General features: G+C 41.2%; 1 protein-coding gene across 1 annotated transcript; it reads right to left on the bottom strand.

Annotated features, from left to right (window-relative positions):
• Positions 1–3,744: 3,744 nt before the first annotated feature.
• On the bottom strand, positions 3,745–7,954 carry TOMM5 (translocase of outer mitochondrial membrane 5). Its single transcript, XM_041760406.1, has 2 exons — positions 7,760–7,954; positions 3,745–4,370 (listed from the first exon to the last, which is right to left on the bottom strand). Exons 1-2 carry the CDS (start codon positions 7,878–7,880, stop codon positions 4,336–4,338), a joined length of 156 nt encoding a protein of 51 aa, XP_041616340.1. The 5' UTR covers positions 7,881–7,954; the 3' UTR covers positions 3,745–4,335.
• Between the last annotated feature and the right edge of the window lie 5,000 nt (positions 7,955–12,954).

Genomic DNA, 12,954 nt, shown 5'->3' with positions numbered 1-12,954 from the left:
ATAAGGTGCCAGGATGCCTTCTAGGTACTAAGATACTACAGTGAACATAACAGACAAAATCCCTACCCTCATAAAGCATGTACTAAATGAAGGGAGACAGATAACAAAAGAAATTGCATAAGTATACAACTTGCTGGATTTTCACAAGTTGAAACATCCCATAACTTATAAAACAGTGGGAAAGGTCTCACTGAAAAAAAATGCCATTAAGCAGAGACCTGAAGGAGTGAGACATTTAAAAATCTAAGGGAAGAACATTCCAGACAGAGGAAACAGCCAATGCAAAGGACCTGAGGCACCATGTCTAGTTTGTTTGAGGAAGCTAGGAGGCCAGTGTAGCTGGAATGCTGTGAAGAAGGCAAGGGTCATAAAAGAGGAGATCAGAGATGTAATGAGGACCAGACTGTACAGGACCTTGTAGGCAACTGGAAGCACTGTGGCTTTTACTGAGCAAGATAGGGAGGTTTTGGAGAATTTTAAGCAGTAGATTCAATAAATAAAGAGAAGAGATCTGAGGACTAAAGGCTGGGGTACTGCAAGTTTCATGTTAGAAATAAGGAGGAACCCACAAAAGAACCTGAAGAAGAGTGGGTAAGTGGAATAGAAAGGGTGGAAAGAAAATTAGGAGATTAGTGTTATGGAAGGTCTGCAAGGTGGTTACAATAATGAAATAGTGTGTCCAGTGCAGCAGACAGTGTGAGACAGGTCAGTGTTAACCTTGACAAGATCAGTTTCAGAGGATCACTGGGGATATAAGCCTAACTGGAGTGGGCTCAACAGACCACCAGAGAAAGGAAATGAAAATAAACCACTTCGGGATCCCTGGATGGCTCAGCGGTTGAGCATCTGCCTTCAGCTCAGGGCATGATCCTGGAGTCCCGGGATCGAGTCCCACGTCAGGCTCCCTGCATGGAAGCCTGCTTCTCCCTCTGCCTATCTCAATGCCTCTCTCTCTCTGTGTGTGTCTCATGAATAAATAAATAAATAAAATCTTAAAAGAAAAAAAAAAAACAATTCACTGAGGCATTGAACTATGAAAGAGAACAGAGAAATGGCATGCTAGATGTGGAGGGGTGAGGATTCAAGAGGACTATGGTGGATGTTGTGGTGAATGACCCAGATCTCAACCTTAGGACCAAGGCACTCATTCCCCCAGCAGCTAAGAGTTTTGGCTGCTGACAGCTCAAAGCTGCACTGGTTTACATATTGTCTATGGCTGCTTTCACACTGCAAGAAGAGTTGACAGGGCACAGAGCTCACAAAGTCTAAAGTATTTATCATTTGACCCTTACCAGAAGGTTAAAATGTCTTGCTGATTTCCTTTCTGTACCATCTACTGTATCTATCTGGTGCCTGCCTGATCTTAGAGGTAAACAGATATGCTTAGCTCAAGCAAAGGAGGGGGAAGAAAGTTCACACTCCTACACTTGTTCTTCCTTCCAAATCTAGGCCCATGTTTGCCCACCTGTAACCTATGGAACACAGTGTTATTGAAATGGTAACTTACTTATGGAAGAACTTCAAAAAGCAATGATAAGGAGTTTAATAATGAAACTCTGGTAGTAGGAAGAACACTAACCTGATTGAGGAGCAAAATTCTAAGATTGTATCCCTTTATAAAATCTGTGGAATAATATTTTCTCCCAATTATCCACATTTCTTGTTATGCTCCATTTTAAGTTTACAAAACTCCAATCTGCTATGGTTCTTTCCTATTTCACATTACACCTTCAAACCAAATGTATGCACATGGTCAATTGTTTTCTGATGTACCATGTTCAAACTGTTTATTAAGTATTAGACACCCCACAACCCTGTGGAGTTTATGACCTGAATTTTTAAAAAGTCAGTGATAAAAAAAAGCACACCATCACATTTCCCTTACCCTAGCCTGAACATCTGCTGGAAACCAGGGTAACAATCACACATCCCAAGAAAAGCACTTAAGGATAGGATACAATAAGCAAGCATTAAAAGCCCCTCAACCTTGGGACAGCTGCTATTAGCCACCAAATCTTCCAGAGTCTCAAACTCCTCATCTGCAAAATTAACAATGTTATTAGATAATGAATTTAAGTAATGTTGAAGTTTGCATATAATTAGAATTAAGCATGCTATCTCACAACATCTGAAAATATGAATGAAACCTACTAATGCAGTGACTGCTAGCACAAATCACTTCTAATCACCTTATACCAAACACTAACCATTAACAATAAATAGCATTTGGCAAATGTCAGGCACTGTGCTAATGGCTCCACTTGCATTCTCTTACTTTATCCTTACATACTCTGAAGTAGACAGATATTCCCACTATGCTAATTTTATAGGTGAAGAAAATGAGATATAGAGGTTCAGTTGCTAAAAGTCATTCATCTCCTAAGTGTTGAAATCAGCAAACAAAATCAAGTCTGCTTGTCTTTAGGGCCAGTGACTGTGACCATGGTGCTATTTATCGCACCTCCTTAGGTCAGGAATGGATCAAAATTACCAACATGAAACACAGCATCACAGGATAAAAACATATGCTATTTGGGTAAAGATGGTAGATCGAGCATAAATCTACTTCCACTCCCTCCTGAAATTCCATTAAATGACAGTAAAGATTTTCATTTTAAGGCATAAACCTAAAATAATTGAAAAAGAAGAGAGGAGACAATAGCACAATGTTAGAAGTTGGAAACAGACAAGTAGCAAATAACATGGTAGCCCCAAGAAAACGAAAACAAACAACCCAATTTACATCCCAGAATCCCTAAAAGGTTCAGGAACCAAGATCTTCATCTACCTTTTGGAAGTAGGAGTGAAGGAGTAGACACTAAAATAAGGATTGGTTGAAGATCTAAGTATTTGGAATGCTCTCTGCAATTCTACATAACTAAGCAGCTTCTTGCTCAGCTCCCTTCCATAAGTAGTTTATTTTCTGAAAAGGGTAAAAAAGAGGGTTCTCTGGATTATGGGATGCCAGGCAGGGATGGGCAGAAGTACTATACTCAATGCAGAGACTCAAATCCATACTAGACAGGAGATAAAGAAAACAAGAGATCCAACATGGGAGAAGAGGAAAGGAATTCTCAGGATTGCAGTGAAGGGAGTTCCCAGAATACAGCCCTTTACCAGGCACAGGAGACTACAGTCCAGACTGGGACAGGTCATAAAGCCCTAGAAAAGACTTACTTGACAAGATCAGAGTATCTAGTGAAACTGAACACTGGGATCAATTTAGATACTTGGCAAAAAGTCTAGTTGATTTAGTGGTAAGTTCATAGAAAATAAAGCCTAGGAAAACAAAAAGACGTATAGGAAAAGAAAACAAACAGCACTTAGAGTTTTTATGAAATTAATTCAAACAAAAGCACACTAGGTACATTGGAAGGAAGAAGAAATGAGGAGAGGTAAGAGTGATGGAGTTAAGGAGAGGAAAGAGACCTAATCCTTCCATACATGGAGAAGGCAAGGTCTAAAGAGAAAATTCAAAAAATAACAATATAATCATGCTGTTTAGAGACATGAAGGTAAATACCAAAACAATTAGCTAAAAGAGGTAACTGTAGTTGCCTCTGGGAAGAAGGTTAAGAACTGTCCCCTTCCTCCAATAAACTTAGAGAACTATCTGATGTAAAATACAGCATTTTTTCCTTTGGTGGTACTATAGATTCCCAGCATCAAGCAGTAATGTTGCCTTTCATACATAAAGATTGCTCAACAATTAAATAATGTCACTTTATCAGCATCAGCAAATCCTTCAGTCCAAAACAAGAGGAACTCAGTTTAATGTAGTTTGTAATAATTACAATATCAAAGAGGTCTGCAGCAAAAAGTAGGTTAAGAGAAATAAAATCCCAATTTTTTCCTCAGTTGATACTTTAATTAAAAATATAGACCAACGGTCCTGTGCTCAAGTGTTGTGGCTGTGTGCTGGCTTTTGTAAAATATAACTTAATCATAAGGAACAATTCAGTATATGTACTCCAGAAAGAAGTAAAAATGTAAACAGAAATTAGCAAGACAGTGCTATTGTAGACAGAATTCCCTTATAATTAATACTTGTTAGAAAATAGAGTTTGACATTACTTACAATTATATCAACATTCACAGAAGCTGAACATCACAGGCATATGGGTGTACTATCACAAGATGTCTTTACTTCCCAAGTATTTTTAAACTTTAGCTATGAAGGTCAGTTACCAGAGCCACACTTGTTCTTAACAAGTAGAATTTTTATGTCCATTCATCAAAGAGTCTCTTACATCTTTCTGGGCCTATTCATTTGCAGATCGAGTAGAAATTGTAACTGGGTTCCTCATATCTCGCATTCACATGTGATGCCCATCTTCATATGCTGTCCAATTTCTTTAGGATAAAAGGTGCTGAAAGAAAAATAAACCCAGAATTTCAGATCTATTAGCCCAAAAGTTACATTACAGAATTTATAAGACTGGAGGGGAAATCTTAGAGATTTAGTTTAGTACATTTTTATTTTTATTTATTTATTTTTAAAAGACAGTAGGGCATTTTTATTTTTTATTTTTTATTTTTTTTTTTATTTATGATAGTCACAGAGAGAGAGAGAGGCAGAGACACAGGCGGAGGGAGAAGCAGGCTCCATGCACCGGGAGCCCGACGTGGGATTCGATCCCGGGTCTCCAGGATCGCGCCCTGGGCCAAAGGCAGGCGCCAAACCGCTGCGCCACCCAGGGATCCCAGTTTAGTACATTTTTAAAAACAACTCCAAATAATGGCCAAACCTGAGACTGAAAACCTAGTAAAAGATCACCATCTTTCCAATGTCATGAAGCTCTGACTATATTCTAAGGTCCACTTTTACACTATATAAAATCTTTTCTCCAGGTAGTTCTCTTACGACCATAAAGAACAAATTCAATCCTCCTTTAAAGGACACTCTTTTTACTTTGGGTGATTTAACCGTTAAAGGAATAAAACACTAGAAAAAACAAATTGCCATTTTTCACCTTTAAAAACCTATCTGAAGGGTGCTGGGTAGCTCTGTTGGTAAAGGTCTGACTCTTGATTTCAGCTCAGGTCATGATCTCAGGATCTGAGACTGAGCCCGGCACCAGGGGTCCCTGCTCAGCACAGAGTCTGCTTGGGATTCTCTCTCTCCATCTCCCTCTGTTCCCCTCTCCCAAATAAATAAAGCTATATATCACTTATGTAATCCAAATCATTTATGATACAATCCTACTTCAGTTCTTATAGGGTTTGGTAGGAAGGTGCAAAGAGAAAGGGCTAGAAAACAAAAATGTTGTTAGACTGATCTAAATCTAAAGAAGTGTTATGACTGTCCTATATTAAAAGTGCTCTGGCCGAAATAAAAAGCACACAAAAAGATGTTTAACATCACCAATCACTAGGACAATGCAAATTAAAACTACAATGAGATACCACTTAACACCCATTAGGATGGCTACTATCAAACTGTTGGCAAGGATGTGGAAAAATGGGAACCCTTGTGCACTGTTTGTGGGAATGTAAAATAGTACAGCTGCTATGGATCACAGTATGATGGGTCCTCAAAAAATTAAAAAGAGATATCTGTATATCCATGTTATAGCAGAATTACTCACAGTAGCTAAAATGTAGAAGCAATCTGAATCCAAGACGGATGAATGGATAGCAAACTGTGGTATATGATAAAATATGATTCAGCCTTAAAAAGAAGATTTGGACATATGCTATAACATGGATGAACCTTAGGACTCTGCAAAGTCAAATAAGCCAGTTACAAAAAGACAAATATTGTAGGATTCCACTTATATGAGAGCCTTAAGAGATGTCAAAATCACAGAGAGAGTTTTGGTTTTACAAGATAAAGAGTTCTGGGGATGGTGGTGATGGTTGCACAACCCTGACTATGCTAAGAACCACTAAATTATATATAAGTGAAATCCTATGATATTTATCTTTCTCTGACTTATTTTACACAGCATGATAGCCTATAGGTCCATCCATGTTGTTGCAAATGGGAAGATTTTTATATCTAAGTAATATTCCACTGTATATACACACCACATCTTCTTTGTCCGTTTATAGACAGACCCTTAGGTTGAACTGCACACTTTAAATGGGTGAACTGTATACATGTAAATTATATCTTCTTTTAAATAGCGGTAAGGTGGCTCAGCAGTTTAGCGCTGCCTTCAGCCCAGGGTTTGATCCTGGAGACCCAGGATCGAGTCCCACGTCATGCTCCCTGCATGGAGCCTGCTTCTCCCTCTGCCTGTGTCTCTGCCTCTCTCTCTCTCTGTGCCTCTCATGAATAAATAAATAAAATTTTATTTTTTTTTAAATTTTATTTATTTATGATAGTCACATAGAGAGAGAGAGAGAGAGAGAGAGAGAGAGAGAGAGAGGCAGAGACACAGGCAGAGGGAGAAGCAGGCTCCATGCAACGGGAGCCCGATGTGGGATTCGATCCCGGGTCTCCAGGATCGCGCCCTGGGCCAAAGGCAGGCCCTAAACCGCTGCGCCACCCAGGGATCCCCAATATTTTAAAAAATAATAAAAAGTGGTAATGTGAAACAGTATCCTCTTTTTTTTTTCCTAAGAAAACTAATTCATATCAGATACAAAGGTCACTGAAAAGAAGCAAATGTTTTACTGGCAGCTAAGTCAACAAAAAAGGTAAGAAGAGAAAAATAAATAAGTTGGGAGTTGCAAAAAAAAAAAAAAAAAAAAAGCTGAAGATTTGGGTTTCTGTTCAGCAGGGCTCCCTCTCCTGGGGAAGCAAGGTAATACCATAGTCAGCGATGGGGTACCAAGCTTCAGTGAGCTCTGGCCTAGGCCCAACATGAGACTTCTACAGGGTGACCTCGGTATGGCCTTTATTTGAATCACTTCTGCCTCTCCACCAGACATGTTCGCAAAACACAACAAGGTGCAATGAAAAGAGAGGTGAAGTGAGAATTGGGAGGTGGGGTGCAAATCACTTCTGAGATTCCTATCAGCAAAGCCAGAGACGTGACCTACAGAAGTGCACCCAGCTCTAATATCCAGTGTGCCTTTAGCTCTGACATTTTGTGTTAAGACCCTCTGAAAGGTGAGTTCTCATTTGCAAGCGGGATATACAGAATCTTAAGCCTGGTCTCCCTCAGAGCACTACTGTCAAGACCAGACAACGCAAAAATATGCTTCGGCCAAACGTAAATTCAAATAAACCTTGAGGTATTATTATTATTAGCCATATAGACTCATACCCTTTCCTTCTCATTTCTATCAAAAAAAAAGAAAGAAAAAAGAAAAGAAAAAAAGCAATTATTTACCTCACCCTCTGTACAAATAAGCAATATTTTTTTGTATCTCAGAGGTCAGCACTGAAGGAAGGAAACGTGGTATTAAGAACTGTGGATTCTAGATCAAGATCGTTCACTGGATCTGCGTGACCTTGAGCCAGCCATTTCTCCATTCGAGCTCTCCGATTCTGTCGGCAAAACGAGAGCTGCTGCGAGGCGGAGGTAGTAACGCTCGAGGCTCCTTCCATTCAAACGCTCTTAAGGCAGGGCGAGGCGGGACTACCCTCGCAGCCCGAGCCACCGCAGGCACTTCTGTACCCGGACCCCGACCCGCAGACCCCCAGCTGCGCCTGCGCCTGCGCCCGCTCTCCTCGACACACATGTCCTACCCTCCCCGCGACCGCTCAGCTCGCGGGCCGCCACAGAACCCCAGGACCAGAGTCGGGCGGGCCATGTCCGCGAGCTCCCCGCGGGTCTCGCGGCCGCAGCCCGGGAAGGACACTCACTGACTCGCAGCAGGGCCACGTAGATAAGAAAGTTCCGTATGGACGAGATCACATCCTCGCGCATCTTCCGTTTCATCTCCTCCGGGTCCAGCTTCGGCGCAAGGCCCTCGATGCGGAACATCACGGCTCTGCTTCTCAGCCTCGCAGCGGCCACGCTCTGCTCTCCTCAGAGGCTGCCGGGCGCCCGGAACTCGGCCCCACCCCATTTCCTGTTCCCGCCCCTCGTGTTCGCGCGCGGCGACGGGGGGCTGCGAGGGACAACCCTCTTCCTGCCTGAGAGGTTCTGCAGGGAGCTGCCTGAAGAGGGCGGTCGTGGTCTCTCAGTCACGCGCGACGCCGGGTCCTCCTGTGTCCTGAGCCCGGCGCTGTACGCTGCGAGCGCTTTTACACCTCCGAGCGGGCGGTGCACGAAGACCCCGCCGTACATCATAATAGCTACGGTTCTGCGCCGTGAGTTAGGTATCAAAACCTCCATTTCCTGGGTGAGAAAATTGAAGCACAGAGAGCTTTAAAACAACTTGCCCAAATATACTTTAAAATACCTTGGCGGGCGGGGGGGGGGGGGGGGAGTGTTGAGGAAGGGAGATGAAAGGATATTAGAAAAATGTTGAAAATCAATTAGAACGATTAATATAGCATTTTAATTAGTCTATTTTGAGCATGTTTGAAAAATTTCCTGACAAGTTAAAACAAAAGATGAAGATGATGAAACTTGCTTTACATTACACAGCTAGTAAATGCAATAGGTTTTTAAAAATGTTACTGTCATCCTCATTTTATTATATACAGAAATTTGTTTGTTTGTTTAAAGTGAGCCCTATGCCCCACCTGGGACTTGAACTCAGAACCCTGAGATCAAAAGTCCCATGCTATACTGACAGAGCCAGCTAGGCACCCCTGCAGTAGGGTTTTATGTTTACATTTGTAGGACTCGGACATAAAAGTTTTTAACTCCATATTATCGCTATATTCTCATTTCTGGTGTTAATTGTTCCTGATAGATTATCATATTGGCCCAGTCATACAGTATATATAAAACAAGTTCAGGTCCTTTCAACATTTCACAGATGAGGAGGGGGAGCTGAGGAACCAAATGCACTGCTTAGAGTCATTCTGCTAGTGATGGGTAGTGATGGGGTTTTTTGAGATTTTATCCATTTATTTGTGAAAAAAAGAGAGAGAGAGAGAGAGAGGCAGAGACATAGGCAGAGGGAGAGGCGGGCTCCCCAAGGGGAGCTGGATGTGAGTGAGACTCCATCCCAGGCCCCAGGGATCATGACCTGAGCCAAAGGCAGAAGCTCAACCACTGAGCCACCCAGGTGCCCACAGGCAGAGTTCTAATGCAGATAATTATAATATCAAGTTGCACTCTCTTTCCCCTGCACCCCACTGCTCCTCTCTTTTTTTTTTTTTTTTTGTTTGTTTTTTTTTTCCACTGCTCCTCTCTTAATCTTTAACCATTAGTGCCTGCCTGGATAGCCAAGACTGGAGTCAGGAGGTAGAGGTTTAATGCAATCAGATTCCCTGTCACAGAGTCATCAAAAGAGTGCAGCCCCCAATTTTCCAGGCCAACTAGCCATATATAATTTTTTAAAGATTATTTATTTATTCATTCATGGGAGACACAGAGAGAGAGGCAGAGACAGGCAGAGGGAGAAGCAGGCTCCCTGCAGGGTGCTTGATCCCAGAACCCCAGGATCATGACCTGAGCCAAAGGCGTCTAGATGCTTAACCGCTGAGCCACCCAAGTGCCCAGCCATTTATAATTTTTAGACACAAACCAGATGATTGAATTGCTCACATAATTCGAAACCAGAATATATCTGGGATGCCTGAGTGACTCAGTCTGTCAAGCGTCCAACTGTTGATTTCAACTCAGATCATGATTTCAGGGTTGTGAGATTGAGCCCCACCTTGAGCTCTGAGCTGGGCATGGAGCCTGCTTGGGATTATCTCTCTCCCTCCCTCCACCAGCTGCCCTCTCTAAAAAACAAACAAACAAACAAAACCATAATGTGCCTTCCTGACTGCACATTGCACAACATTGGATTTGGATAAATTAGAACATTAATTTACTGCAGTAACTGGTAACTAAAGCAGTGCTGCCCACCTTCCTGATTGATAGAATGTAAGACATTGGGGCAAGAAAGAGAACTCCTCTACATATTTGGGCTTTAGTAACCTCTCCTATCCGTAACTCATGTAGGGGAATAGCAGAGGCAGCTCTGGAATGGAAGGGGCTGCTCCCAAGGAGCAGCCACTATCCAACACTTTGAGAGTGTATAGAAAGCCTGCACTGACCCTGGAAAGCAGCAGGGCCTGTGGAAAGAAACTGGACAGGAAGACTGGAGATACAGGCTCTAGATTTGGCACTGCCACCATCAAGCCATGTGATGAGGGACAAGTCTCTGTTTCAATGCAATTCCATTTCTTTAGTTGTAAAAGGAGAAGATATGATTAAATGCTCTTGAGAGTCCTGTTCAGTTCTAACAATCTAAGCATTTTGATTTCTAATTGCATCATCTAGGGCATTCTGGTCTGGAGTGTATGGGAATCAAAATATTATCAAATGTGGTCTGACATCAAGCATCAAGGCAGCCAGGAAGAAGAATGCAGTAGGGAGAATGTAACAAGAAGGCATATCTCATCCATCTAAATAGTGAGGCAAAATGAGTTGGCAAAATGAGTTGGCAAATCTTTCTGCTGGTGATGGGCAGACCTCATTCCTCAAGGAATGAGGACCAGTAACTGAGGTCCCTGATGCTGAGTTTAGATACACAGTTCTCATATAGAACTACCATTTTTTCTTTACTGAGATGTTTTTGAGTAACTTGCCTGGGTTCACAGGGATTCAAAGAGGGGAGAAATTAGCAAAAAGTCATGTATCTTGGTAAAAAGATCCACTTTTTAGCGTTTGAATTTTATTCATCCAATGCTATATGAAGCAGCACTTATTGACTGGACTGGTGATGTGGCAAATAGCTGACCTGTTAAAGGGCAACATTATTCTCATAACAATTCTCTTAGAGAGGTATGTGGTGCTTGGCAGCCTACCTATAGGGAGAAAGGAAGGTAGTGGAAAGAAATAAGGAGCAGTCGGTCTTGAGGGGAGGAACTGGTTCTGGATACAGCTTAGGAGGGTGAACTGTTTAAAAAATGCCTGAACTCTGTCTTCCCCTTGCATGGCTCCTCCACTTGGAATGAAGAAAACTCATTAAAAGAGCTTAGGCTCCTCTTTTTTGGGGGGGGGGGCGCCCCTCCTTTTTTGGCCTGTGGGTGGCGGTATAGTCCACTGACCATTGGTTTACATGAGACAAATGGAGAGGACACACTTGAGGAAGTTCGCATCAGAGTGGGCTATGCCACAGCTTGGACTCTTCATTTTTTTTCCCACATTGGAATGATGAGGGGGTTGGGCCTAATCTTTAATATCACTTGCAGCTCAAAAATGCTGAAATTATGTTCATCTTTCCTGTTCTTCCTTCATAACCTTGCTGAAAGGCTAAAAGCAAAGGATTCCCTATGATTTTGTTAGGAAAGGTAAAAATGAAAAAGTATGCACACATAATTTCATATTGATACTTCTAGTCTGATCATAGAGGAAATGGTAGCTGATGTCATAGCCTATCTTCTTTTCCATTTTGATCACAAGAGGGATTTAGGAGCTATTTCCTTTGCCTCGACTTCCCAGACACACAATTGTTTGGTGTATCCAATTTACCCGTAAGAAAATTAAGCATTTCAATTCCATCATTGGGGTGGAATTTGTATTTACAGGGTCAGAGATTTATGGATGATTCACGTTTGGGGAATAATTTGGACATATATTCACAGAAACCTTGTGGTTTCTAATGTATAGGGAGCTATAGGCTTTGGGTATTGCACAGTTCAACCCTTCATTTGACAGAGGAGGAGACTGAGGCCTAGAAGGAGTCTAGAGGTAGAGCTAGTGTAAACTCAGGTAGGTCTCTGGGCTTCCAGTTCAGCACTTTACCCCCCTCTACTTTGCAGATTTAAATACTTTGAGAGAATCATCTGAGGGGATGATCCTCCCCTCAGAGGTAAGGATTGGAAGAATGGGGTGTTGTTCAACCTCAGTTTGAGAGGGACAGGAGAAAGGGTGGTTGCCATTCATCAAGAGGGTGATGGCAGTCCATCTTTCCATGTTTCCACCCCCATCAGTAGTAGTTAATCTGGACTGTGTTACTAGACAGCTCCATATATCTTCTTCCTCATTCCTTTAGGAGATGAACATGGTCTGATGTTCCCCAAATAAACTTTGTTTTGAAGTCCATCCAGGACCCACCATGAATGAAACAAAAGTGAGGACAGGGGAAGGGGTGCTCTGTGATAGATGTTAACTAGAGTCCTCACCCAGCAAATGGGATAGCTTACTTCTAGAAATTATTGCCCAGCAAGAGGCATCGTCAGGAAGAGGGACCTTTTGGACTTTAGAACATAAGTAGATTTTTGATAACCTTCACCTCACTGGCGTTTACCTTCTATAATACCCTATTCTCTGTTCTAATTTTTAGGGCTTTGTTGTCTGGATGATTCATGAATGTTTTATCTTTCAAAGTAGACTGGAAGTACCTCAAGTACAAGGAACATTCACGTTAATCCTCCAAACAACAGGACTGATATTTATACATGGTAAAAACTCAGAAAGTACCCCTTGAGTGGATGAACTTCATATCTGCTAACCTTTAGAATTGAAAAATTGAAAAAAAAAAAAAGGAAAAAGAAAAAGAAAAATTGGTAGCTTTGTATATCTATCATGTAAAAAGGAAATTGTCCCCATAGAAATTTACCCAAAGTCCTCCATAATATTTTAATGTAGTGATTTATTTTTACCTCTTTTTGTATAACTTGTTTTTGTTTGCCTAAATAAAAATCCTTAAATAATGATTTTAAAATATGTTAAATAATTTTTATATATCATAGGCAAGATTAAGGAAAGAACTTTAAAAAAAAGAACTTCAAAATTTACTTGCTTTAACTTATTTATGGCTATATAACCAGTTGAAACCATATATAGTAAAATATATATTATATGTAATAATATAACCATATGCTTTTAATAACTTTTTCCACAAAAGTACATGTTTATTTCTATACAACTTAGAAAACACATAATTTTTTAAAAGATTTATTTTTATTATTTATCAGAGAGAGAGAGCACAGGCAGGAGAGGG

This window comes from Vulpes lagopus, chromosome 7 (genome assembly GCF_018345385.1).
Source record: "Vulpes lagopus strain Blue_001 chromosome 7, ASM1834538v1, whole genome shotgun sequence".
Classification (NCBI taxonomy): domain Eukaryota; kingdom Metazoa; phylum Chordata; class Mammalia; order Carnivora; family Canidae; genus Vulpes; species Vulpes lagopus.
The sequence above is the reverse complement of the archived record's forward strand: the minus strand, read 5'-3'. Positions and strand labels throughout refer to the sequence as shown.